Below are 24,932 nucleotides of genomic sequence, written 5' to 3' on the forward strand. Positions count from 1 at the left end.
GTTCTTCCAGCTTGCCGAAAAGAGGGAAATCATATGGTGCAAGATCTGGACTTCGCGATCAACATTAACTACGTCTCTTCGGCATTGGTCAAATTGTTGGCATCATTTCACTACGGTTGGGCGTGACACTGCATTTGGTTCACATACCGCCAGAATTTCACGCTGAATCTGTGTGCTATTTAAGCGTTTTGGCCACAGGAAATGTACTGTCATGGGTGATTCAGCCTTGGAGTACGTTTCCAGTTGCCGTAACATTTTAGTTGCAAGTTCAGATGCACCTGTTAAACGTACCGCAGCAGAACTACGTCTGCAGGAAACTCGGAACATGTACTCTTTTAACAGCGTGCCACTCTTGTAGCGTAGTGGTCTTAGGCGGGAAGGACATGTGTAACTTACGTTCTGAAGTCCTTATGAATTTTTCCAATTTCAATGTGTTTCCTTGCAGCTATTCACCATTTGTAAATTAATCCTGTTTCAATTTTTTTAGATAACCTAGCTACAGGATAATTGAAATATAGGTCAAAGTAATGTATATACGAGGGCTGTTGGGAAAGTAATGTCCGGTCGATCACGAAATGGAAATTGCTATTAAAATTAAAAATGTTTTATTTGCAACAGTTAGCTACACCTTTGAGCTACATCTCTACATAGTCGCCGCTCCGGCTTGGACATTTGTCGTAGCGTTAACCTAGTCATAGAAGCAAGCCGCCTGAGTTTTCCGCCACTTCTCTGCGCTGGTGCACAGCTCATTGTCTGTGGCAAAATGTTGTTTTAATAGCCAGCTGTTCATGTGAGCAGTAATAAAACTCAGGAACAGCCAATTAGGAGCTGTATTGTAGGTAATGTTATGTGGGCTGCATAACATTAGCCGAAATCTCTCACCAGGCCATCATACTTGGCGGGAGACTATTGTCTTAGGCATATTTACGTGCTCACTGTGTGCTCAGAACTGAAACGAGAGACTTTACGCTGTCGACGGGTATGCAAGAGATACTGCCCAACATATCTGTGCAAAGCTTCATCGGATTTTCATGGCGTTTTCCATTTCACGCCCGATCGGACCTTACTTTCCGAACAGCCCTCGTAACTGCCAAATAAATTCGTTGTTTGACTCTTCTCACAATAACCTTTTTCTGGTGACCAGTGTAATTCCCCTCTAGAGTATATAAGTGTGCACGTAACTTACCTCGATGCATTCTTTCAAGCAGATGCAAATACCTTCACATCTTTCCGTTACAATAAGCTTATAGCAGTGGATGCGATTAATATTAATAATCTGTGGTCTTCAAAAGTGTTTCCAGTTGCCAGGTAACTTAGTGTAACGGATAATCTTTCCCGGTGATTGATCGTTGCCTTCGCCACAGTATCTTTTCTGTCTGCATAACGTGTAACGAGGTTCACCAGTTCGTTGAAACATTCCTCGTTAGTCCTTAAAAAGTTCCGATAATCATCCGGTTCTGCTGCAAGTTCTCTTACAATATTAGTGTGGCCGTGTGTAAAGCTGCCCCCAAGCCGCTATTTCGTCCGTATCCGCTTCCTCTTGTTTCTCCTTTTGCAGGACATAGCGGGTGCAATACGTAATAAATGCGAATTCCACGTCGTCGAGCGGCAATATGTTTCTTAAGAAGGCAGAGTTCGAACTGGCGCATCCCTGGCATTAATATTACGCAGTGACATTAATAGAATTTTCCGTCAGTGCTTGGCAAAATATGATAATAATATTAAAGATATTAAAAAGGAAAAAACTTCCTAATGCTCTGTAAAATTATATTTGTTTGGTCACTAACCGGCTTTCGGCTTCTCAGATCATTTTTAGGTGACGATTTCAGGTTATCATATGGAAATGGTATATGAATGCGTGGTGTGATACATATTATGTAAATTGAAGGAGTAGGGGGAAAGGAACGAAAGGAACTGATGATATCAACTGCATAGGGAATTTATGCGGAATCGGCAGCGAAGAGTCAAAGTGTGCGCCAGAGCGGGACTCGAACCCAGGTTCTCCTGATTACTAGCCAGTTGCGTTCTACCTCTACATCTACATCTACATGGATACTCTGCAAATCACATTTAAGTGCCTGGCAGAGTACCTTCACAATTCTCTATTACTCGAATCTCGTATAGCGCGTGGAAAGAATGAACGCCTGTATCTTTCCGTACGAGCTCTGATTTCCCTTATTTTATCGTGGTGATCGTTCCTCCCTATGTAGGTCGGTGTCAACAAAATATTTCGCATTCGGATGAGAAAGTTGGTGATTGGATTTTCGTGAGAAGATTCCATCGCAACGAAAAACGCCTTTCTTTTAATGATGTCCAGCGCAAATCCTGTATCATTTCTGTGACACTCTCTCCCATATTTCGCGATAATACAAAACGTACTGCCTTTCTTTGAACTTTTTCGATGTACTCCGTCAGTCCTATCTGGTAAGGGTCCCACACCGCGCAACAGTGTTCTAAAAGAGGACGGACAAGTGTAGTGTAGGCAGTCTCCTTAGTAGGTTTGTTACATATCTAAGTGCCCTGCCAATAAAACGCAGTCTTTGGTTAGCCTTCTCCACAACATTTTCTATGTGTTCCTTCCAATTTAAGTTGGTCGTAAGTGTAATGCCTAGGTATTTAGTTGAATTTACGGCTTTCAGATTAGACTGATTTATCTTGTAACCGAAGCTTAACGACTCCCTTTTAGCACTCATGTGGATGACCTCAAACTTTTAGTTATTTAGGGTCAACTGCCAATTTTCGCACCATTCAGATATCTTTTCTAAATCGTTTTGCAGTTTGTTTTGATCTTCTGATGGCTTTATTAGTCGATAAACGACTGCATCATCTGCAAACAACCGAAGACGGCTGCTCAGATTATCTCCCAAATCGTTTATATAGATAAGGAACAGCAAAGGGCCTATAACACTACCTTGGGGAACGCGAGAAATCACTCCTGTTTTACTCGATGACTTTCCGTCAATTACTACGAACTGTGACCTGTCTGACAGGAAATCACAAATCCAGTCACATAACTGAGACGATATTCCATGAGCACGCAATTTCACTACGAGCCGCTCGTGTGGAACAGTGTCAAAAGGCTTCCGGAAATCCAGAAATACGGAATCGATGTGAAATCCCTTGTCATTAGCACTCAACACTTCATGTGAATAAAGAGCTAGTTGTGTTTCACAGGAACGATGTTTTCTAAACCCATGTTGACTGTGTGTCAATAGACCGTTCTCTTCGAGGTAATTCATAATGTTCGAACACAACATATGTTCCAAAATCCTGCTGCATATCGACGTTAACGATATGGGCCTGTAATTTAGTGGATTACTCCTACCTGTCTTGAATAGTGGTGTGACGTTAATCCCAGCGCCATCCGGACACAGTAGTTGCCACCAATGTACGGACTACCTCGTCACGCTCGTGTCTGTGCGCGGAGATCATGGACGGGAATGCGGATAGGTTGCGCTAAATCTAAATGTTTGTCGGCCGGGGAGCGAGCCGAAATGATCCGTGCATTTGCGATCACCATCGTGTCCGGATCGCACAGTGATTAACGCAACTGCCTAGTAAGTAGGAGATCCCGGGTTCGAGTCCCCGCCGGCCGCCGTGACCGAGCGGTTCTAAGCGCGTCAGTCCGGAACCGCGCTGCTGCTACGGTCGCAGGATCGAATCCTGCCTCGGGCATGGATGTGTGTGATGTCCTTAGCTTAGTTAGGTTTAAGTAGTTCTAAGTCTAGGGGACTGATGACCTCAGATGTCAAGTCCCATAGTGCTTAGAGCCGTTTGAACCATTTGTTCGAGTCCCGGTCCACCGCACATTTTCACTCATCGCATAAAGTCCTAATGCAGCTGTTATCATCACTTCCTTCCCTTTCTTTTTCTTTCTTCCCCCTCCACCTTCAGTTTACATGGTATGAAAATGGCCTGAGAAGCTGAAAGACCGAGCGGGGTAGCCGCTCGGTTTAGGCGTCTTGCCACGGTTCACGTGGCTCCTCCCGTCGGAAGTTTGAGTCCTCCTTCGGGAACGGGTGTGTGTGTTGTCCTTAGCGTAAGTTAGTTTAAGTTAGATTAAGTAGTGTGTAAGCCTAGGAACCGATGACCTCAGCAGTTTGGTCCCGCAGGAACTTAACCACAAATTTTCTTATTTCCAAGTAGCTGAAAGCCGGTTTGTGATCAAATAAATATATTTTTGCAGAACACTAGGAAATGTTTTCCTTTATAATATTACGCAATAATATCGTGCCGTTCTTGCTTACGTTCTTTCGCGCATTATACTCTTATTGCAACGATATGTTAGTGTCAATAATAGTACAGAGCACGTGACGGCAAATTTACGAAATTTATTAGCGCACGATGGTGCCGGGTGGTTTGTATTGTTGTTCGTAATGGCTTGCTAGAGGACAAATTGACTTGTAGAGACAGTTGCTCACTGTCTGGACCGACACAGGAAAGCTCTTGGAAACTGTAACGCACAACCCTGCTGCATTCTCATCGGGTTACCAATACGAGCCATAAATTTTAGCTGGTGCTGCTGCTCCAACAGGCGACCTCTACAAGACAGATCGTTAGTATCTTGTGTGTCGTGATAACAGCGGTTGAATGTTCGGCTGACTTCACTGCGATGTACGCTAATTCGGCGTTCTGCGGACATCTTGCAGTTTTCGCATCTCTTCTTGCCGAAAAGTAACTTCGTGAGCAATGTCTGTTCCTGAAATAAGACAGCAAGCAATGCTGAATGACAAAAAAGTGTATAAAACCAGTATCGCATCATTCACGATTGCAAACACCGTGCGCTCTACTAAGTAGCACAGAAAGTGTGTCTTTATTTTCACCTCATCCGCATTTTTCATTGCAGCGAAAATGTGGTGTCATCCTCAGAACGAGGTCTCATGCAGAAGTTGGTACCTCACGACGGCACCACAAGTAAAGACAGTCGTCGCCAAGCGCATCAACGAATCGGAGACGTTGACGTAGACACGCCACCCCACTCCACCCTCCCCATATGTTTCCTTACGTCGTTGCAGTCGAAAAGTTGTTTATGCCCTTAAGTTTGCATTCGGTACTGCCCAGTTCTGTCTAATGTTTTGGTTTCCGGCAGTTCTAGTTGTATGTTAGCAGTGATACACAGCAGTAGTACGTCAGGTTTACTGACGAAGAGTTGGCAGATATGCACCTCGTGTACGGGTTCACTGGATGTAGTGGAGGAGCGGTACAACGACGATGCTATGCGGAACTGCTCCCGTACCGGCAGCAATGACATCACAGTATTTTTGCATCTGCACTTAGGGACCTACGAAAAATTGGATCCTTCCGCGTTGGAGTGGAGGATATTGGCTGTGTGCGGCACGCTAGAATACACGACATGCAAGAGAATGAAATTACAATGAAATGAACACCCTTAGCTGCTTACAAAAAATGGTTCAAATGGCTCTGAGCACTATGGGACTTAACATCTATGGTCATCAGTCCCCTAGACCTTAGAACTACTTAAACCTAACTAACCTAAGGACGTCATACAACACCCAGTCATCACGAGGCAGAGAAAATCCCTGACCCCGCCGGGCATCGAACCCGGGCGTGGGAAGCGAGAACGCTACCGCACGACCACGAGCTGCGGACTAGCTGCTTACAGGCGTTGACATACATCAACGAGGACAGATGAAAATGTGTGCCCCGACCTGGACTCGAACCCGGGATCTTCTGCTTACATGGCAGACGCTCTATCCATCTGAGCCACCGAAGACACAGAGGATAGCGTGACTGCAGGGATTTATCTCTGGCACGCCTCCCGCGAAACCCACATTCTCAACGTATTGTCCCCCACTACATTCGTAGTGCCCCCGCCCATTATTCTCATTACTCACGGCGCGTTGCCGATTCCCGTAAGAGTTCGGGCTCTGTTTGTGCATTCGCACAGAAGAAGAAGATGGTCAAGTGGCCGGTGAGCCTTAACTATATACACTCCTGGAAATTGAAATAAGAACACCGTGAATTCATTGTCCCAGGAAGGGGAAACTTTATTGACACATTCCTGGGGTCAGATGCATCACATGATCACACTGACAGAACCACAGGCACATAGACACAGGCAACAGAACATGCACAATGTCGGCACTAGTACAGTGTATATCCACCTTTCGCAGCAATGCAGGCTGCTATTCTCACATGGAGACGATCGTAGAGATGCTGGATGTAGTCCTGTGGAACGGCTTGCCATGACATTTCCACCTGGCGTCTCAGTTGGACCAGCGTTGGTGCTGGACGTGCAGACCGCGTGAGACGACGCTTCATCCAGTCCCAAACATGCCCAATGGGGGACAGATCCGGAGATCTTGCTGGCCAGGGTAGTTGACTTACACCTTCTAGAGCACGTTGGGTGGCACGGGATACATGCGGACGTGCATTGTCCTGTTGGAACAGCAAGTTCCCTTGCCGGTCTAGGAATGGTAGAACGATGGGTTCGATGATGGTTTGGATGTACCGTGCACTATTCAGTGTCCCCTCGACGATCACCAGTGGTGTACGGCCAGTGTAGGAGATCGCTCCCCACACCATGATGCCGGGTGTTGGCCCTGTGTGCCTCGGTCGTATGCAGTCCTGATTGTGGCGCTCACCTGCACGGCGCCAAACACGCATACGACCATCATTGGCACCAAGGCAGAAGCGACTCTCATCGCTGAAGACGACACGTCTCCATTCGTCCCTCCATTCATGCCTGTCGCGACACCACTGGAGGCGGGCTGCACGATGTTGGGGCGTGAGCGGAAGACGGCCTAACGGTGTGCGGCACCGTAGCCCAGCTTCATGGAGACGGTTGCGAATGGTCCTCGCCGATACCCCAGGAGCAACAGTGTCCCTAATTTGCTGGGAAGTGGCGGTGCGGTCCCCTATGGCACTGCGTAGGATCCTACGGTCTTGGCGTGCATCCGTGCGTCGCTGCGGTCCGGTCCCAGGTCGACGGGCACGTGCACCTTCCGCCGACCACTGGCGACAACATCGATGTACTGTGGAGACCTCACGCCCCACGTGTTGAGCAATTCGGCGGTACGTCCACCCGGCCTCCCGCATGCCCACTATACGCCCTCGCTCAAAGTCCGTCAACTGCACATACGGTTCACGTCCACGCTGTCGCGGCATGCTACCAGTGTTAAAGACTGCGATGGAGCTCCGTATGCCACGGCAACCTGGCTGACACTGACGGCGGCGGTGCACAAATGCTGCGCAGCTAGCGCCATTCGACGGCCAACACCGCGGTTCCTGGTGTGTCCGCTGTGCCGTGCGTGTGATCATTGCTTGTACAGCCCTCTCGCAGTGTCCGGAGCAAGTATGGTGGGTCTGACACAACGGTGTCAATGTGTTCTTTTTTCCATTTCCAGGAGTGTATATATATATATATATATATATATATATATATATATATATATATATATATATATATATATATATATGCAAAAGAATGTATTATACCGATTGGTGAAAACCCTGCCTCTAGTAGTCTGCGCGTTGCACGAGCTCTTAACGCAAGCCAGTTTGGGAGTCCTACATGAACAACAATTACACCTGTATCACCTAGACTGTGCAGTCATTGCAGCCGGCGAAGTTCCCATTTCGAGAAGCGTTTCTAAATTGGTCCCTACAGCAATGTACAGGAACTACTTCTACTTTCTTGTTGTCTACAGGCGAGGCCATGTTTCCACAGGAGGGCACATTCAGCAGAAGGAATAGCCACGTATGGGTTGACGAAAATCCACACGCACTGCTGTGTCGATCCTATCAACAGACTTGTCCTGTGAGTGTATGGGCTGGTACTGTCAACAATTTTGTGACAGCACCTTACCTACTTCCTGATGCAATGAACGGAGTCGAATACAAAACATTTCATCATGTGCTCCCACAGTTCCTAGAAGATGGGCCACTTAGAATTCGTCAGTTTACGTTGGGTTGCCGGCACACTTTGCACTCGATGTTAGGGTTCATACTGAAGTGCAATTTTGGTTGGTTGTGGTGGTCGTCTTTCGTGGCCAGTTTAGTCACCAGACTTGACACCAATGGACTTCACCTTCTGGGGCGATGTGGAGGGCATAGTTTGCGAGACTCCGATCGATACTTGCACAGATTTAGTGGTGAAAATTATTTCAGAAGCGGAAGTAGTAGGTAGTACTCCTGGAATTCTTGGGCGTGTAAGACAGTTGATGGTACGTCGCTGTACTCTCTACCGTGATCATGTTGGTTGAATTCTGAACAAAACCTGCAAAGGAACAGTTCTGCATTTGTTACGTGCTGTACTGTACACTTACAGATCAGACTGAACGCATTGTGATAAATGTGTAGGGGAACTCGGGGTGGAATGGGATACTCAATGTTTAACAATTTCTATAAAATAAGGGAACACAAGGAAACACTTCTTAAAGTGATAAAAAACACCTTGTAGTGTAACCTAACGTACCTTATTTTAAAATCACTTAAAATAATACATTTTGCATTTCTTTACAATTTTTCAAAGAAAGTCTTGCATATTTCACGTTCCGCCCCACCCACGGGGCAGAATGGGATAAATGTATTTTTTGTTAAATTATTGCATAAACGTTGAATTTGAATTACAAATATCGTATGAAACTATGACAAAATGTTGTATAACAGGCCGTTCAGGCTAAGGAATGTGTAATTTAAACAATTAAAAAGTCATTCTTCAAAATAAGAAAATATTTTAATGTCATTCTGAAAATTGTACAGTGCTTAATAACCACTAACTACTAGCCCTTTCGACAATAGTCACAAATCAGTATTTCCTCTTCATCTTCACTGTCTATGCCAGCACATGAATTGTGTGCCCACTCTGGCATGCGACCCAGCCCTCATTAGAAACGGAGTAGAAGTCCCCACAGTAGAAACACTCAGCATCCTCTCTCTCTGATTCTCTCTTATCCATCATCTTCTTCCTTTTATATTTCTTAAGGTCGTTGATGTCCTCTGTTTTGGTTTTTTTGGGTATACAGTTTGCTATTTTTGCCTTAAGTTGCATTGCACCTGACGTCTCTGTCCTGACGTTGTTTATATTTGTGCACCCTCCTCCTTTCTGTAGGCCTACTTTACGTGCGACAGCATTCTGCAATTCCTTCATATAAGGAGAATCTGTTAATACGACGGTTTTTCCTTTTCGTCTTGTAGTCCGCCAAGTATTTTGACAGATTAGTGGGATCGGTATGACAGCCTCGGGCGATATCTGGAAAGCTGAGCTGTTCGGCGAACATAGCTGGTTGGGAGAGTCTGGCATCCATGAACATCCAGGCTGGGTTTGCTTTCTACTTGCATCAAAATATGACGGAGCAGAACGGGACACTATCCCATTCTGTCCCGTCCCGTTCCGCCCCAAGAGCACTTTTGAGGTTAACAACTTTTATGGAGTGTAATAACTGACGTATTTAAACGCATTAAATAACTAAAGTATAACAAATGCCATGCATTTTAAGGGAATGTGTCATTTTATGGTATACAATTAATAATTAACAGCTTACCTGGCGTTGAAATTCACCAAGCGCTAGAACAACGCAAGCGGTAACGTGACGGACAAAAATTCACTTAGATCTTGCACTTCAAACTAAATCAGAATGGCTGCCCTCACTTCCCTTTTATTCGGAGAAATAGTTACATGCCCATACAACAGGTTGCAACACTGTCCAGTCTAGAAAAGAGCAATTTCCCATTGGGCCCCGCTATCCCGTTCTGCCCCGAGTTCCCCTGAGGATTGTTGCATTGCTGTGTGTTGTATGTTGTACGTTTTGGTTATTGCGTATTACACGCTTCTTCACTGTTTTAAAGGTATTTTCAAAGAAAACTAATGATTGCCGTAGCACACTACATAAATCATAATTACGTTATTACTCTGTACTAAGCTGCCGGAGACCGTGGGTCCCTTGTATAAAATACTCGAATAGTATTCCTGAACAAGCTCGTAAAGTTTGTCGGTGGAGTTCTGGTTGACCCTGTATAGTGAGACGAAGTGTGTGTAGCGAGCGAACGGCGGCTGGTGACCTCGCTTTGCGGATGTGCCGGCAGGTCCCGTTCTGCCGCGGATTTCCCGAAATCGGTAACTGTGCGCGTCTCACTTCCACGTCACGTGCACGCTAAGCTGGAATCTACATCATTTCACCGCAAAACACTGTCGACTGCATGGCAGAGTTTACTTCCCCAGTTGTTAAGACTTCTTCCACTTCCATTCAAGCATAGAGCGTGGGAAGAATGATTGCTTAAACGCCTCTGTGCAAGCTTTAATTAGTCTAATCTTGCCTTCGCAGTCCCTACGGGGACGATACATAAGTAGTTGTAGTATATTCCTAGATTATCACTTAAAGCTTGAGCTTGAAATTTTGTAAACAGACTTTCGCAGGATAATTTGCATCTCCTTCCAAGCTTCTGCCAATTCAGTTTTCTCAGCATTTCCGTGACGCCGTCCCATGGGTCAAACAAACCTGCGACCATTAGAACTGCTCCTCTTTGTACAAATTTAATATCCCTGTTAGTCCTATTTAGTGCGGATTCCTCGCACTCGAACAGCATTCTAGGGTGGGTCCCACGGGTGTTATAACTTTAATAGTGATAACTATTTATTTACAACTTATACAAAGTAGATATATGTTTCAAAGTTTTCCTGTCTTTCAGAGTAGTCACCAGCACTGTGTGTAACCCACTGTCAGCTATTTGGAAGTTGTAGGATACCATTAGCAGCGCAACCTCTATTTGATAGTTCCAGTGGAGCGATCTGTTGCCCGACGAATCTCTGTAACAGTTCTGAAGAGAATGCCATGAAGTACTTCCTTCATCTCAGAAAACAAGTTGAAGTCGCAAGGGTTTAAGTGTGGGGAGTGTAGTGGGTTGTATAGCACTTCCCGGCCCCATCGATGGAACAAATTAGCCACAACTTGCGCCATTTGCGCCAGAGCAATGTCGTGGAAAATGATGGGCGGTTCATGCAGAAAGTGCCTGTACCTCTTCTTTCTCTAAGCTGCTCACGGCCTGCGACCAGCTTAGAGCAATAGATGGCGACCCTTTTTGCAGGACCCGCCCACCATTTTGCAGGACAATGCTCTGGCGCATATGGCGCATGTTGTGACTGGTTTGTTTGAATAAGGGGGCCGTGAAGTGCTGTACCATCAACCACACACCCGGACTTAAGCCCTTGCGACTTCAACTTGGTTGATAAATTGAAGGAAATACGTCATGGAATTCGCTTCAGAGCTGTTACAGAGATTCATCGGGCAACGGAAAACTCCACAGGAACTATCAACACAACTGGCGCTGTAAAGCATACCCACATCGCTGGCAACGGGTTATACACAATGCTGGTGACTGCTTTGAAAGGCAGTAAAACTTCGAAAGTCGTACGTATTCTGAAAAAGTTGTAAATAAATCGTTGCCACTATTAAAGGCCCCCCTCCCCTTTAGACGGACTGCATATTCCTAGTACGCTACCAACGAACTGAAGTCTGGCATCTGCTTTACCTTCAACTGACGTCTACAAATTTTTACACCCAGGTCCCAGGTGCATATATGATTTGACTAATTCCGTATGTAACTCTTTATATTGTAGTCATAGGACACTACGTTCTTTCGCTTTGCGAAGTGCACAATTTTAAATTTTTTAACATTTAAAGCAAGTTGCCAATCTTAGCACCACTTTAAAATCTTATCAAGATGTGACTATTTGAGCAGCGTTTTATCAAGCCGTACTTTGTTACAGATAACTGTATCCTCTGCACTACGTCAGAGGTTGCTATTAGTCTTGTCTACTAGATCGTTAATATACAGCATGAACAGAAAGGGTCTCAATACACTTCCCTGGCGTACTCTTGAATTTATTTCTATATCTGTCGATGACTCTCCATTCAAGATAGTAAGCTGTGTCCTCCTCACCAAGAAATAAGTCACCACATCCGGATGGAATCCCAGTTAAGTCTTAGAGAGAGTACTCCTCGGATTTGGCCTTTTACTCAGCTTGACGTTGAATTTATAGCTAATCTCTCACCCAGCGGAGCCGGCCGCAGTGGCCGAGCGGTTCTAGGCGCTACAGTCTGGAACCGCGCGACCGCTATGGTCGCAGGTTCGAATCCTGCCTCGGGCATGGATATGTGTGATATCCTTAGGTTAGTTAGGTTTAAGTAGTTCTAAGTTCTAGGGGACTGATGACCACAGAAGTTAAGTCCTATAGTGCTCAGAGCCATTTGAACCAGCGTAAAGTCTCAAACGACTGGAAAAAACCGCAAGTGACTCTCGTATAGAATGAGGCTAAAAGAACAGACGTACAAAATTGCATGCCAATATCCTTAATGTCGGTTTATTATTATTATTATTGAGCAATTTCTTAGTCCTAGTCTAATAAATTTGAGTGACAGAGAAGAGGTATCAGCATGTACACTACTGGCCGTTAAAATTGCTACACCACGAAGGTGACGTACTACAGACGCAAAATTTAACTACAGGAACAAGATGCTGTGATATGCAAATGATTAGCTTTTCAGAGCATTCACACAAGGTTGGCGCCGGTGGCGACACCTACAACGTGCGGACATGAGGAAAGTTTCCAACCGATTTCTCATACACAAACAGCAGTGGACCGGCGTTGCCTGATGAAACGTTGTTGTGATGCCTCGTGTAAGGAGGAGAAATGCGTACCAGCACGTTTCCGACTTTGATAAAGGTCGGATTGTAGCCTATCGCGATTGCGGTTTATCGTATCGCGACATTGCTGTTCGCGTTGGTCGAGATCCAATGACTGTTAGCAGAATATGGAATCGGTGGGTTCAGGAGGGTAATATGGTGCGCCGTGCTGGATCCCAACGACCTCGTATCAATAACAGTCGAGATGACAGGCATCTTATCTGCTTGGCTGTAACGGATCGTGCAGCCACGTCTCTATACCTGAGTCAACAGATGGGGACGTTTACAAGACAAAAACCATCTGCACGAACAGTTCGGCGATGTTTGCAGCAGCATGGACTATCAGCTCGGAGACCATGGCTGCGGTTAACCTTGATGCTGCATCGCAGACAGGAGCGCCTGAGATGGTGTACTCAACGACGAATCTGGGTGCACGAATGGCGAAACTTCATTTTTTTCGGATGAATCCAGGTTATGTTTACTGCATCATGATGATCGCATCCGTGTTTGGCGACATCGCGGTGAACGCACATTGGAAGCGTGTATTCGTCATCACCATACTGGCGTATCACCCGGCGTGGTGGTATGGGGTGCCATTGGTTACACGTCTCGGTCACCTCTTGTTTGCATTGACGGCACCTTGAACAGTGGATGTTACATTTCAGATGTGTTACGACCCGTGGCTCTACCTTTCATTCGATCCCTGCGAAACCCTACATTTCAGCAGAACAATGCACGACCGCATGTTGCAGGTCCTGTACGGGCCTTTCTGGATATAGAAAATGTTCGACTGCTGCCCTGGCCAGCACATGCTCCAGATCTCTCACCAATTGAAAACGTCTGGTCAATGGTGGCCGATCAACTGGCTCGTCACAATACGCCAGTCACTACTCTCGATGAACTGTGGTATCACGTTGAAGCTGGATGGGCAGCTGTACCTGTACACGCCATCCAAGCTCTGTTTGACTCAATGCCCAGGCGTATCAAGGCCGTTATTGTGGCCAGAGGCGATTGTTCAGGGTTCTGATTTCTCAGGATTTATGCACTCAAATTGCTTGAAAAGTAATCACATGTCAGTTCTAGTATAATATATTTGTCCAATGAATACCCGTTTATCATCTGCATTTCCTCTTGGTGTAGCAATTTTAATGGCCAGTAGTGTATTTAGAGAGCATCGCTAGTGGGAAACTCAGACTGTGTTTCTCTTGCACAATATACTGCCATCCGTGGATGAGGAACAACAGGCAGATTCCATATTCCTAGATTGATTAGTCGAAGGCAAAGACATCATCAGGAGTGCCCCAGGGAAGTCTGATAGGACCGCTCGTGTTCGAAATATACGATCTGACGAATACGGTGATCAGCAGTCTGCAAGTTTTTGCTGATAACGCTGTAGTCTGTGGGGTGTCATCTATGAACGAATGTAGGATACATACTTGGATAGAATTTCTATTCGGTGTGCTGGAAAGACTACTTCCTCTTAATGTAGAAAAATGTATGTTAGTGCAGATGAGTAGGAAATGTAATCCTGTTATGTTCGAATAATGTTCGAACACAGTATCGGTTGTGTTCTGCTTGACGTAGTCCAATCGATTAAATATCTAGGCGTAGCTTCGCAAAGTGACATAGAATGGAATGTTCAAGTAAGGTCGGTAGAAGGAAAGGCGAATGGTCGACTTTGGTTTATTTAGAGAATCCTAGGATAGCGTAGGTCATCTGTAAAGGAGACGGTGTCCGAAACGCATGTAGGACCCATTTGTGAGTGCTGCTTGAGTGTTTTGGATCCCCACCCAGTCGAATTAAAGGAAAACATCGAAGTAATTCAGAAACTTGCTGCTATAGTTGTTATCGATAGGTTCGATCAACACGCAAGTATTACAGAACTGCTCTGAGAACTCATGTGTGAATCCCTGGAAGGAAGAAGACGTTCTTTTCGAGAAACGCTATTGCGAAAATTAAAAGAACAAACACTTGCTACAGGCTGCAGAACGATCCTCCTGCCACCAATATACATATCGCATAAGCACCACGAAGATAAGATAAGAGAAATCAGTGCTCGTATGGAAGCATATAGATAGTCGTTTTTCCTTCGCTCCATTTGCGAGTGGAACAGGAAAGCGAATGACTAGCATTGGTACAAGATACCCTCCGCCATGCACCGTATGGTGTCTTGTGGACTGTATATGTAGATGTAGAAATCCTCAAATTTCGCTTGATAAGTGGTACGATCGTCATTTAGATAATAACCCTAAGTGTGGTACTAAGTAAAATGGTTTTCGGAAATAAAAAATTCCTGTATCTACATGAATCCTTTAAGCCGTGGATTTCAGGATGTCATGTGTAACAAGCGCGATTTGGGTTGCGTATGAACGATGTTTTCGGAATCCGTGCTGTTTGGCATTGACGTCATTTTGTTCAAGATACCTATTTATGTTTGGGTTCGTAATATGTTCTAAGATTCTACAAAAGGTAGGTATCAAAGATATTGCACGGTAGTTGTGTGCATCACTTCTGCCACCCTTCTTGCAGACGACTGTGACCTGTACTTTCTTTTAACTAGTGGGCACAATTTTTTGTTCGAGGGGTGTGGTATATTATGATTGAAAGAAGGGCTAACTCAGCTGTAAATTCGGTGTAGAATCTGATAGGGTTTCCGTCGGGCCCTGAAGCTTTGTTCAATTTTAGCGATTTCAAGTGTTACTCAAGACCACTGACACTAATGCATGTAGCACTGGTCCCTGCAGTGGAGCGAGAGTTAAACTGAGCTTATGTTCCTAGATTTTCCTGTTGCTTTGCTATCCTCAGTTTCAGCTCCTGTGTTATCCATGCGTGGCTGGATACTGACTTTGGACTACTAACAGGCTTTACATATAGCCAGAATTACTTTCTGTTTTGTGAGTGGTCTTTTGATGTCAGGTAATACATTAAAATATATCACAGAACACCTGTTAAAATGCGCTGTTTCTTCACGTCTATTCACTCACAGCCGTGATGAGATAGTGGCGAGGTCTGAAGGATTTATTAGAGGTCTCCTCCTTCCATTTCATCGTAAAGTATTTTAGAATGAGTAACTGAATATTTAATATATCAATATAATACGAGTGAACTCTTAAGTAGGATGATGGTGAAGTATATGTTGTAAATGTGTTTGGCAATGTCTCGGTGCGATTTTCTTTTTCATCGTCAATCTTTCGCTTGGTTGGCAGCTCTCCATCTGGATGTATTAGAAGACAAGTTCTTTGTTTCTGTGGAATTAGACACTCCTGCATTATGTATAAATCGTTTAAAAATTCCAGTCGCGGTCCTCCATGGACTATCTCTCCTTGTACATTTCCTTCTAGGAAAGTTGCAAGGAACTGGTTGTGTTCTATTGTTTGACCATTCAACTCATATCTTCTTAGCTCTACTCGTATTGTTCTCTTAAACAACCTTCATTCACTAGTTCTTTGCAGGACTTCCTCGTTGGTGGCTTTATCTCTCCACTTCGTCTTTGACAGGCGTCTCTGGCACCATACCTCAAATGTTTCAAGGGAGTTCATTTTTGCCTGTTGTCCATGTTCCACAGCCATAAACTGCTACGTTCTAAATGGAGCTTTTAACCACTTTCTACTTACTTCATTATTTAGGTCATCTGAATAACACACGTTTCTTTTATTCAACACATTACTTTTGCTTCTCTAATTCTTTGTTTCATGTCTTCTTTGTATCTTCCGTCTTCAGTTATCTTACTTGCTAAATATCTACGTGATCCCGTTTGGCCGGCCCCTGTAGACGAGCGGTTCTAGGCGCCTCAGTTCGGAATCGCGCGACTGCTACGGTCGCAGGTTCGAATCCTGCCTCGGGCATGGATGTGTGACGTCCTTAGGTTAGTTAGGTTTAAGTAGTTCTAAGTTCTAGGGGACTGATGACAGATGTTGTCCCATAGTGCTCAGAGCCATTTGAACCATTTTTGATCCCGTTTGTTTTATCTTGTTTTCTCTAGTTTTAATGTTTACTTTTTCTGATTGCTTGGAGTGCAGGGGGAATTCTGCCTTTTAAGTCAGTTTTCATTTTCTACTCATCCCTTAGTACTGTGTTCGTAACTTCTAAGATTCTTTGGATATTTATTTCATCTGGAGCTGTCACAGCTATGTTATCCTCAATCCTAAGCTTCTGTATTCTTTCTCCATTTAGTGCAGTAGCTTTACAAATTATTTTTAGTTTAATGTATTGCGAGTATTATATTTTTGAGAACTATTTCAATGCATATAATTATGAGCATAAACTTCTTCCGTATTCCTAAGGAACTTAAAAACGGAATGAAGATGAAATATATTATGTAACATTTATTGTGTTTCTGTCGCAAATGCTCTTTGTTAACGAGGATCTCGTTGCAGTTTGCACAGGCTGTCCGTAGTGACATTTTCATAGCGTAATCTAAAAAGCGAAGTCATATTAAAATAAAAATTTCCGGGTGTCAGCGAAGATAGAAGGTATGTGCAGATATCTTTTTCATCTAATAGAGTAACTCATTTTACATTAAGTTAATGAATCCCAGCCGGTTTTATTTTGGGCATGAAATGAATAATGTGACAATTTGCACTTTCGCACTTGAAGAATTTCTTAAAATGCCTTTGTAGTAAACAAAAGCTAATAGTTTAAATGGAATAAAGGAGAACGGCTCGTACTTCTTCCGACGAACTTAAAAATATTCTTCTGATAATCTGAATGGCTATATTCACACTCACCCGATTCTTGTCCGCAATAGTGTTGTCGGCATCACCGTACGCTCATTGGAGACATTTTTCTTTCACGGCAGAGCAACTTGTCGAGTATAGGAGTTTTCTCATTTTACGCTTTGTAGTTTGTTGTTTCATTTATTACCAGAGCTATGAATGACGGAAAACGTATTGACTCAGGGCGCAATTATCTCTTGTACTTTCTGCGCAGTCGAAACTTAAAGAATCATATCTGGAGTAAAAGTCGAATGTAAATTGAAACAAATCGTACGAAATCCTCGTTTATTTGCGTGATTGATTGTTGCATTATTAATAGCACCGTCTTACAATCCTGTTTTAACGGTTTCTCATCCGTTTTGCACATTTCCTTATATGTAAAGGATCAGAAGTAAAGTATTCAATGAATATTTCTCTTACACCATACGTATTCGTCATTACATTTGCTCCTTGCAAGTGTATTTTTTACATTTTACAGTGTGTGACCCGCACATCCAAACGTTACTTCCTGAAAACTAATTGTACATTCTGACACTGTAGTCGCAACAAAATTATTCAGTAAGCACGTTGCTAAAATTATATAAGCTACTTATTGTGGAAAAAACTGACCCCGCCTACTAAAAAGTCTAAATTATAAGGGGCAGTCAAATGAAATGTAAAAAGACGGGAAAATAGCAAGTGAACTGTGCATTATTTCAAAAGTAATCGGCATAACTGTTAATGCATTTAGCGTACAGTGAAACAAGACGGTCAATGCCTTAATGGAAAATGTTTGCAGTTGCCTTCGGAAACATGATTGTACCCAGGCGTGCACTCTTCGTCCGAAGCAAATCACCAGTCACGAATGTTCTTCTTCAGGCCTCCCCATATATGGAGATCGCTTGGGGAGAGAGCGGGACTATAAGGAGGAATGTAGTCATCAGACGGCCAAAACCAATAGCAAAGTGATTTAGACAAGACAGCTGCACGGTATGAAAAGCGGCAATTGACTCTAAATAATGAAAGTTGTGATGTCACCCACATGAGTATTAAAAGGACTTTGTAAAATTTCGGTTAAACGTTAAATCACACAAATCTAAAGGCTGTAAACTCAACTAAATACTTAGGGATTATAATTACGAAAAACTTAAACTGGAATGATCACATAGATAATGTTGTGGGGAAGCCAACCAAAGACTGCGATTTGTTAGCAGAACGATTAGAAAATGCAACAGGTCTACAAAAGGTATTGCTTACACTACGCTTGCCCACCCTCTTATGGAGTATTGCTATGCGGTGTGGGATCCGCATGAGATAGAATTGACGGAGGATGTCAAAAAAATTCAAAGAAGGGTAGCTCGTTTTGTACTATCATTAAAGAGGGGAGAGAGTGCCACGGACTTGATACGCGAACTGCCGTGGAAATCCTTAAGACAAATGCGTTTTTCGTTGCAGCAGGATGTTCTCATGAAATTTCAATCACCAACTCTATCCTCAGAGTCCTAAAATATGTTTTTGACACCCACATAGATATGGAGAAATGATCATCGTAATAAAATAAATCAGAGCTCGCGCTGTTCGAAAGTGGAACGATAGAGAAATAACTTGAAGGTGGGCGAACGAACCATCTCCCAAGCACTTACTGTGAATTGCAGAGTAATCACGTAGATGTAGAGAGATGTAGGATGTGTAAGGGCTTCCCAGCGAAATTTCTACTGCGTACTCGAAACCACCTTGGCACCATGTGGGTGGGCAAACATTTTTCCAGGAAGGCATTCACCGTAGCCGGCCGGTGTGGCCGAGCGGTTCTAGGCGCTTCAGTCTGGAAACGCTGCGACCGCTACGCTCGCAGGTTCGAACCCTCCCTCGGGAATGGCTGTGTGCGATGTGCTTAGGTTAGTTAGGTTTAAGTAATTCTAAGTTCTAGGGGACTGATGACCTAAGATGTTAAGTCCCATAGTGCTCAGAGCCATTTGAACCATTTTGAGCATTCACCGTCTTGTCTCACAGTGGTTGCTGTTGTTGTGGTCTTCAGTCCAGAGACTGGTTTGATGCAGCTCTCTATGCTACTCTATCCTGTGCAAGCGTCTTCATCTCCCAGTACCTACTGCAACCTACATCCTTCTCAATCTGCTTAGTGTATTCATCTCTTGGTCTTCCTCTACGATTTTTACTCTCCACGCTGCCCTCCAAAACTAAATTGGTGATCCCTTGATGCCTCAGAACATGTCCTACCCACCGATCCCTTCTTCTTGTCAAGTTGTGCCACAAAGTCCTCTTCTCCCCAATTCCATTCAGTACCTCCTCATTAGTTATGTGATCTACCCACCTAATCTTCAGCATTCTTCTGTAGCGCCACATTTCGAAAGCTTCTATTCTCTTCTTGTCCAAACTATTTATCGTCCATGTTTCACTTCCATACAAATACTTTCAGAAACGACTTCCTGACACTTAAATCTATACTCGATATTAACAAATTTCTCTTCTTCAGAAACGCTTTCCTTGCCATTGCCAGTCTACATTTTATATCCTCTCTACTTTGACCATCATCAGTTATTTTGCTCCCCAAATAGCAAAACTCCTTTATTACTTTGAGCGTCTCATTTCCTAATCTAATTCCCTCAGCATCACCCAACTTAATTCGACTACATTCCATTATCCTCGTTTTGCTTTTGTTGATGTTCACCTTATATCCTCCTTTCAAGACACTGTCCATTCCGTTCAACTGCTCTTCCAAGTCCTTTGTTGTCTCTGACAGAATTACAATGTCATCGGCGAACCTCAAAGTTTTTATTTCTTCTCCATGGATTTTTATACCTACTCCAAATTTTTCTTTTGTTTCCTTTACTGCTTGCTCAATATACAGATTGAATAACATCGGGGACAGGCTACAACCCTGTCTCACTCCCTTCCCAACCGCTGCTTCCCTTTCATGTCCCTCGACTCTTACAACTGCCATCTGGTTTCCGTACAAATTGTAAATAGCCTTTCGCTCTCTGTATTTTATTCCTGCCACCTTCAGAATTTGAAAGAGTATTCCAGTCAACATTGTCAACAGCTTTCTCTAAGTCTACAAATGCTAGAAATGTAGGTTTGCCTTTCCTTAATCTATTTTCTAAGATAAGTCGTAGGGTCAGTATTGCCTCACGTGTTCCAACATTTCTACGGAATCCAAACTGATCTTCCCCGAGGTCGGGTTCTACCAGTTTTTCCATTCGTCTGTAAAGAATTCGTGTTAGTATTTTGCAACTGTGACTTGTTAAACTGATAGTTCTGTAATTTTCACATCTGTCAACACCTGCTTTCTTTGGGATTGGAATTATTATATTCTTCTTGATGGTATAGTTCAATAATTGTCACCTTGTGTACTTAGGGAATATTGATGTCAATAGCAGGCGAAAATCGTCGAGATTCTGGATTCCCTGCATACGTACATAATTAAGTCTGCGCGGAACCCTCGCTGCATAAGTCCTACTCGCACTTATGCGTATACTTTTAATTATTGTCCAACTGGTTAAGAAAATGAAGCAACTTGTACAACATAATTTTTCAAACAGATCGTGAAATTGCAACCCGCTTTAGATAACAAGGCACCGCGTTTACTAAACACAGCAATAAAGAAACTAAAAAATTACACGAATTATTCTGTTTGTGTTGCAGATGCCATCGACAGGCACAGCAAGCCACTGGAAGAGACTCTGAGTGTCCTGCGGAAAGGAACGGTGCTGTGGAAAGTGCGCTCCTACTCGAAGTGGTACCGCCGGAAGTACGTGCTGGACACAGACGAGGGGACCGTCAGATATGAGGTCTCGCGTAAGGTGCTCTGCTCCAGCGCTCCTGACGAGAGTAAGTTTACCACAAATGCTTGAAGTACTGAGATCTAGCTATGTTTATTTGAAATGACATTAACACGAGCTCGCACTAACAATGTCTCGCCCGCCCGGTTGGCCGTGCGGTCTAACGCACGACTTTCTGGGCGGGAAGGAGCGCCTGGTCCCCGGCACGAATCCGCCCGGCGGACTTCGTGTCGAGGTCCGGTGAGCCGGCCGGTCTGTGTTTGGTGTTTAGGCGGTTTTCCATCTGCCACGGCGAATGCGGGCTGGTTCCCCTTATTACGCCTCAGCTACACTATGTCGGCGATTGCTGCGCAAACAAGTTCTCCACGTACGCGTACACCACCATTACTCTACCAGGCAAACAAACTTTCACACATGCAGAATGAAAACTTTATTTTTGCAAAAATAGTCTGCATTTCTTTTGGTTCAATTGGTTCAAATGGCTCTGAGTACTATGGGACTTAACATCTGAGGTCATCAGTCCCCTAGAACTTAGAACTACTTAAACCTAACTAACCTAAGAACATCACACACATCCATGCCCGTGGCAGGATTCGAAACTGCGACCGTAGCGGTCGCTCGGCTCCAGACTGTAGCGCTTAGAACCGCACGGCCGCTCCGGCCGGCTACGACTTCCACATGACTGGCAACGGGTTATACACAATGTTGGTGACTGCTTTGAAACATGTAGACCTATTTATTTTGTGTGAGTTGTAAATATATAGCTGCACACTATTAAAGTTCCAGTCCTTGTATACCAAATAATCCCGTTTGATCAGATGATTACTAGAACGAGAAAGAATTTCTAGGAAAAGTATTCCGAGAGCTATCGATGTATCTTTGTCGATGTTTTAATTAATTAACAGTAACTAAAACGTAATTTTTAAGTAAAAGTAATAATCAGAATGGAGGTATTTGACTTCGTGCTTCGATTGAAATACCTCAACTGTTTCGGAAGGCTTTACTAGAAAAAGTGTCAACATTAATACGCCCATTTCTCTCGTATCAGGCTTGGTGGGACTAGTTCACGGATGCTACCCCACATAACCTATTATATCATTGTGCATAAGACGTGGTTCTGACTTCCAATAAATGTTTGTAGAGGTAGGCATAATTTCTAAATAGGAAACCAAAGGCGAAAATTTGAATTACACAACGACATAGTAAATACAAATAAAATGGAGGTGTAGAATTGCATGCAGTGTTACGTTCTTACCAAACGTGTCTGTCATGTTATATGTGAAACAACTTATATTACGTAAAATTTTAGGTTGAACTTTACAAAGAAGTTTTCATCTGAAGCGATCGATTATATGTAGCTCGAGAGTTTGCAATTGATTTTTCATGTGGGAAAAATCGCGGATGATGAGCACATTCTTTTCATCTCAGAGTATATTATTTATCATGTGTTGTGATGAAACATTGCCATACCTTGTAGTTTAAAGCTCCTTAGCTTCCGTACCACATCGTCTTTGAGAGTTGAAGAGTGAAAGTAGCACGTTGGTGTAAACAGGAGACTTTTCTGGCACACACTTGCCCCCACGTAGTGGGGTCCTATTAACCAATTCGTTCAGACTCACAAAGAGAGTGATAGGAAATATTTAGCTAATTCAAAATACGGGCAAATATTCAAAAAGTAAAACAGATGACGAGCCGAACTACTGCAGACACGGATTGATCGCAGACATAATTAGGGAGCTCGTAAATTTGATAGACAATTTTCACCCATAAAAGTAATTTTCCCAGCGATTCCACACCGATCGATTTGTTGGTAACGGAAAGGGCCACTGGATGAGGTCAGATAATTTTTAGACTTCGGGAAATCAATTTTGTTAAAATTGTTCCAAGATGGCGAATTCGTTGAAAAGGAAGAGACGAGCCACAGAGTTCAAACTCGCTTCGCAGATACACTTCTGTGGAGCAACATTTCGTTTTTCGCGGGGGAGACTGGTCTGGCGTCACCGCAGAATGACCAAACTAAAGCGCCAGATATCGACGCCACCTCATGGCCTGAAACGCCACAGGAGGAGTCAGCATTGTCTCGGTGGTCAGGTTGGCAGCACAGAGCTACTTTTTCTGGAGAAGCCTCTCCGGAGTGTCGCCAACGAGGCAACAAAAACGTGAGCTCACTCTGAAGCAACATCTGGCCGCCGTCGGCTGATTTCGGTACATCGGGAAGACTGGCGTACAAGTCAGCCGCCATCTTTGTTGCAACATGTTTTTGACCTTATTACTTTGAAGTCATATGTGTGCAGTGAAAATCTACTACTTATTTTTCGAACTGAATTCAGTACATAACTGATGTATCTTCAGTAAAAATGCACTGAAAATATACCCCTTTTTATGCAAAATTTTGATTCAAGAATGAATATTAACGCGAACTCACTTCATTTTGATTGATATATTTAGTAGTAGGAAGATATTTCATGGTGCAATGATGAACATAAAGGGGACTTGAAACATATTTTAAATGGGTGCTACATTACAATCACAATTTCTAATTTCATGGCAAAATCCTTAAGTGTATCGTGTCCTCTCTCACAGAAAAAAGGCGCACTCTTGGGATGGATCACCCAAACACCTGTCCACAAACGAAATTGAAATACCGCAAGCACTCCAGACATATTCAAGGTCAGCATAGAGTCGCGAAGTCCTCAGCACCACTAACTTACCTTGTACTGGCTGTAAAATACACGAAAATAATTGAGAAATGTTACTGCTGATGGTAGCTTGTTCGAAAAACGATTCAGCTGAAGATAAAACTCATTTAATAGTTCGTGTTCACATCAGCTGCAGATTTCAATAAGTATACAGGGTGTCCCAGCTATCTTGTCCACCCAAAATATCCCTGGAACAATAACAGCTATTGGAAAACGACTTACACCGGTATCAATGTAGAGCTGGGGCCCATGAATGTACATATTTGGAAACATTCTAAAACGAAAGTATATGTGTTTTTTAACACAAACTTGTTTTTTTTTAAATGGACCTCCTATATTTTTTTCTTCAGCAATCCATAGCATGACAAAGCACATACACAATGGCGTTGATTGCATCGCAATATTCCCATTACATCCCGAGATACTGAGACGCGAAGTTGCCGCTTGAAACACCCGACATGCGCTGCTAGCGCACGTCCTGAGGCTCAGGCGTGAACCCCATGCTGCCCGTAATCGCGATGTGATTCACAAGTAAGTGTCCCTCTTGATAAGTATGGAGGTGTGATTACACATGTCAATCACATCGCGATTACGGGCAGCATGGGGTTCACGCCTGAGCCTCAGGACGTGCGCTAGCAGCGCATGTCGGGTGTTTCAAGCGTCAACTTCGCGTCTCAATATCTCGGGATGTAATGGGAATATTGCGATGCAATCAACGCCATTGTGTATCTGCTTTGTCATGCTATGGATTGCAGAAGAAAAAATATAGGAGGTCCATTTAAAAAAAAAAAACGTAAGTTTGTGTTAAAAAACACATATGCTCTCGTTTTAGAATATTTCCAAATATGTACATTCATGGGCCCCAGCCCTACATTGATACCGGTGAAAGTCGTTTTCCAATAGTTGTTATTGTTCCAGAGATATTTTGGGTGGACAAGATAGCTGGGACACCCTGTATAAGAGCACATGGGAACAACCCATGAAAGCATTGCGAATTTCATAAATGATTGTGTACGAATAAATTAGGAGTACTTTAGAATGATTTAGTGCTATTATTGAATAATACAATAAGAAACTGCAATATCAAGATTACGGCA

At 43.6% G+C, this 24,932-nt stretch overlaps 1 protein-coding gene across 2 annotated transcripts in view; it reads left to right on the forward strand.

The window, feature by feature from the left end:
• Nucleotides 1-24,932, forward strand: part of LOC124721489 (1-phosphatidylinositol 4,5-bisphosphate phosphodiesterase eta-2-like) — a 431,886-nt gene that overhangs the window by 188,258 nt on the left and 218,696 nt on the right. For both annotated transcript variants that reach the window (XM_047246496.1, XM_047246497.1), the window contains exon 2: nt 21,000-21,185. In XM_047246496.1, the coding sequence (XP_047102452.1) occupies nt 21,000-21,185 (186 nt within the window). The remainder of the gene's footprint in view (nt 1-20,999; nt 21,186-24,932) is intronic.

The sequence above is a fragment of the Schistocerca piceifrons genome, chromosome X, assembly GCF_021461385.2.
Source record: "Schistocerca piceifrons isolate TAMUIC-IGC-003096 chromosome X, iqSchPice1.1, whole genome shotgun sequence".
Classification (NCBI taxonomy): Eukaryota; Metazoa; Arthropoda; class Insecta; order Orthoptera; family Acrididae; genus Schistocerca; species Schistocerca piceifrons.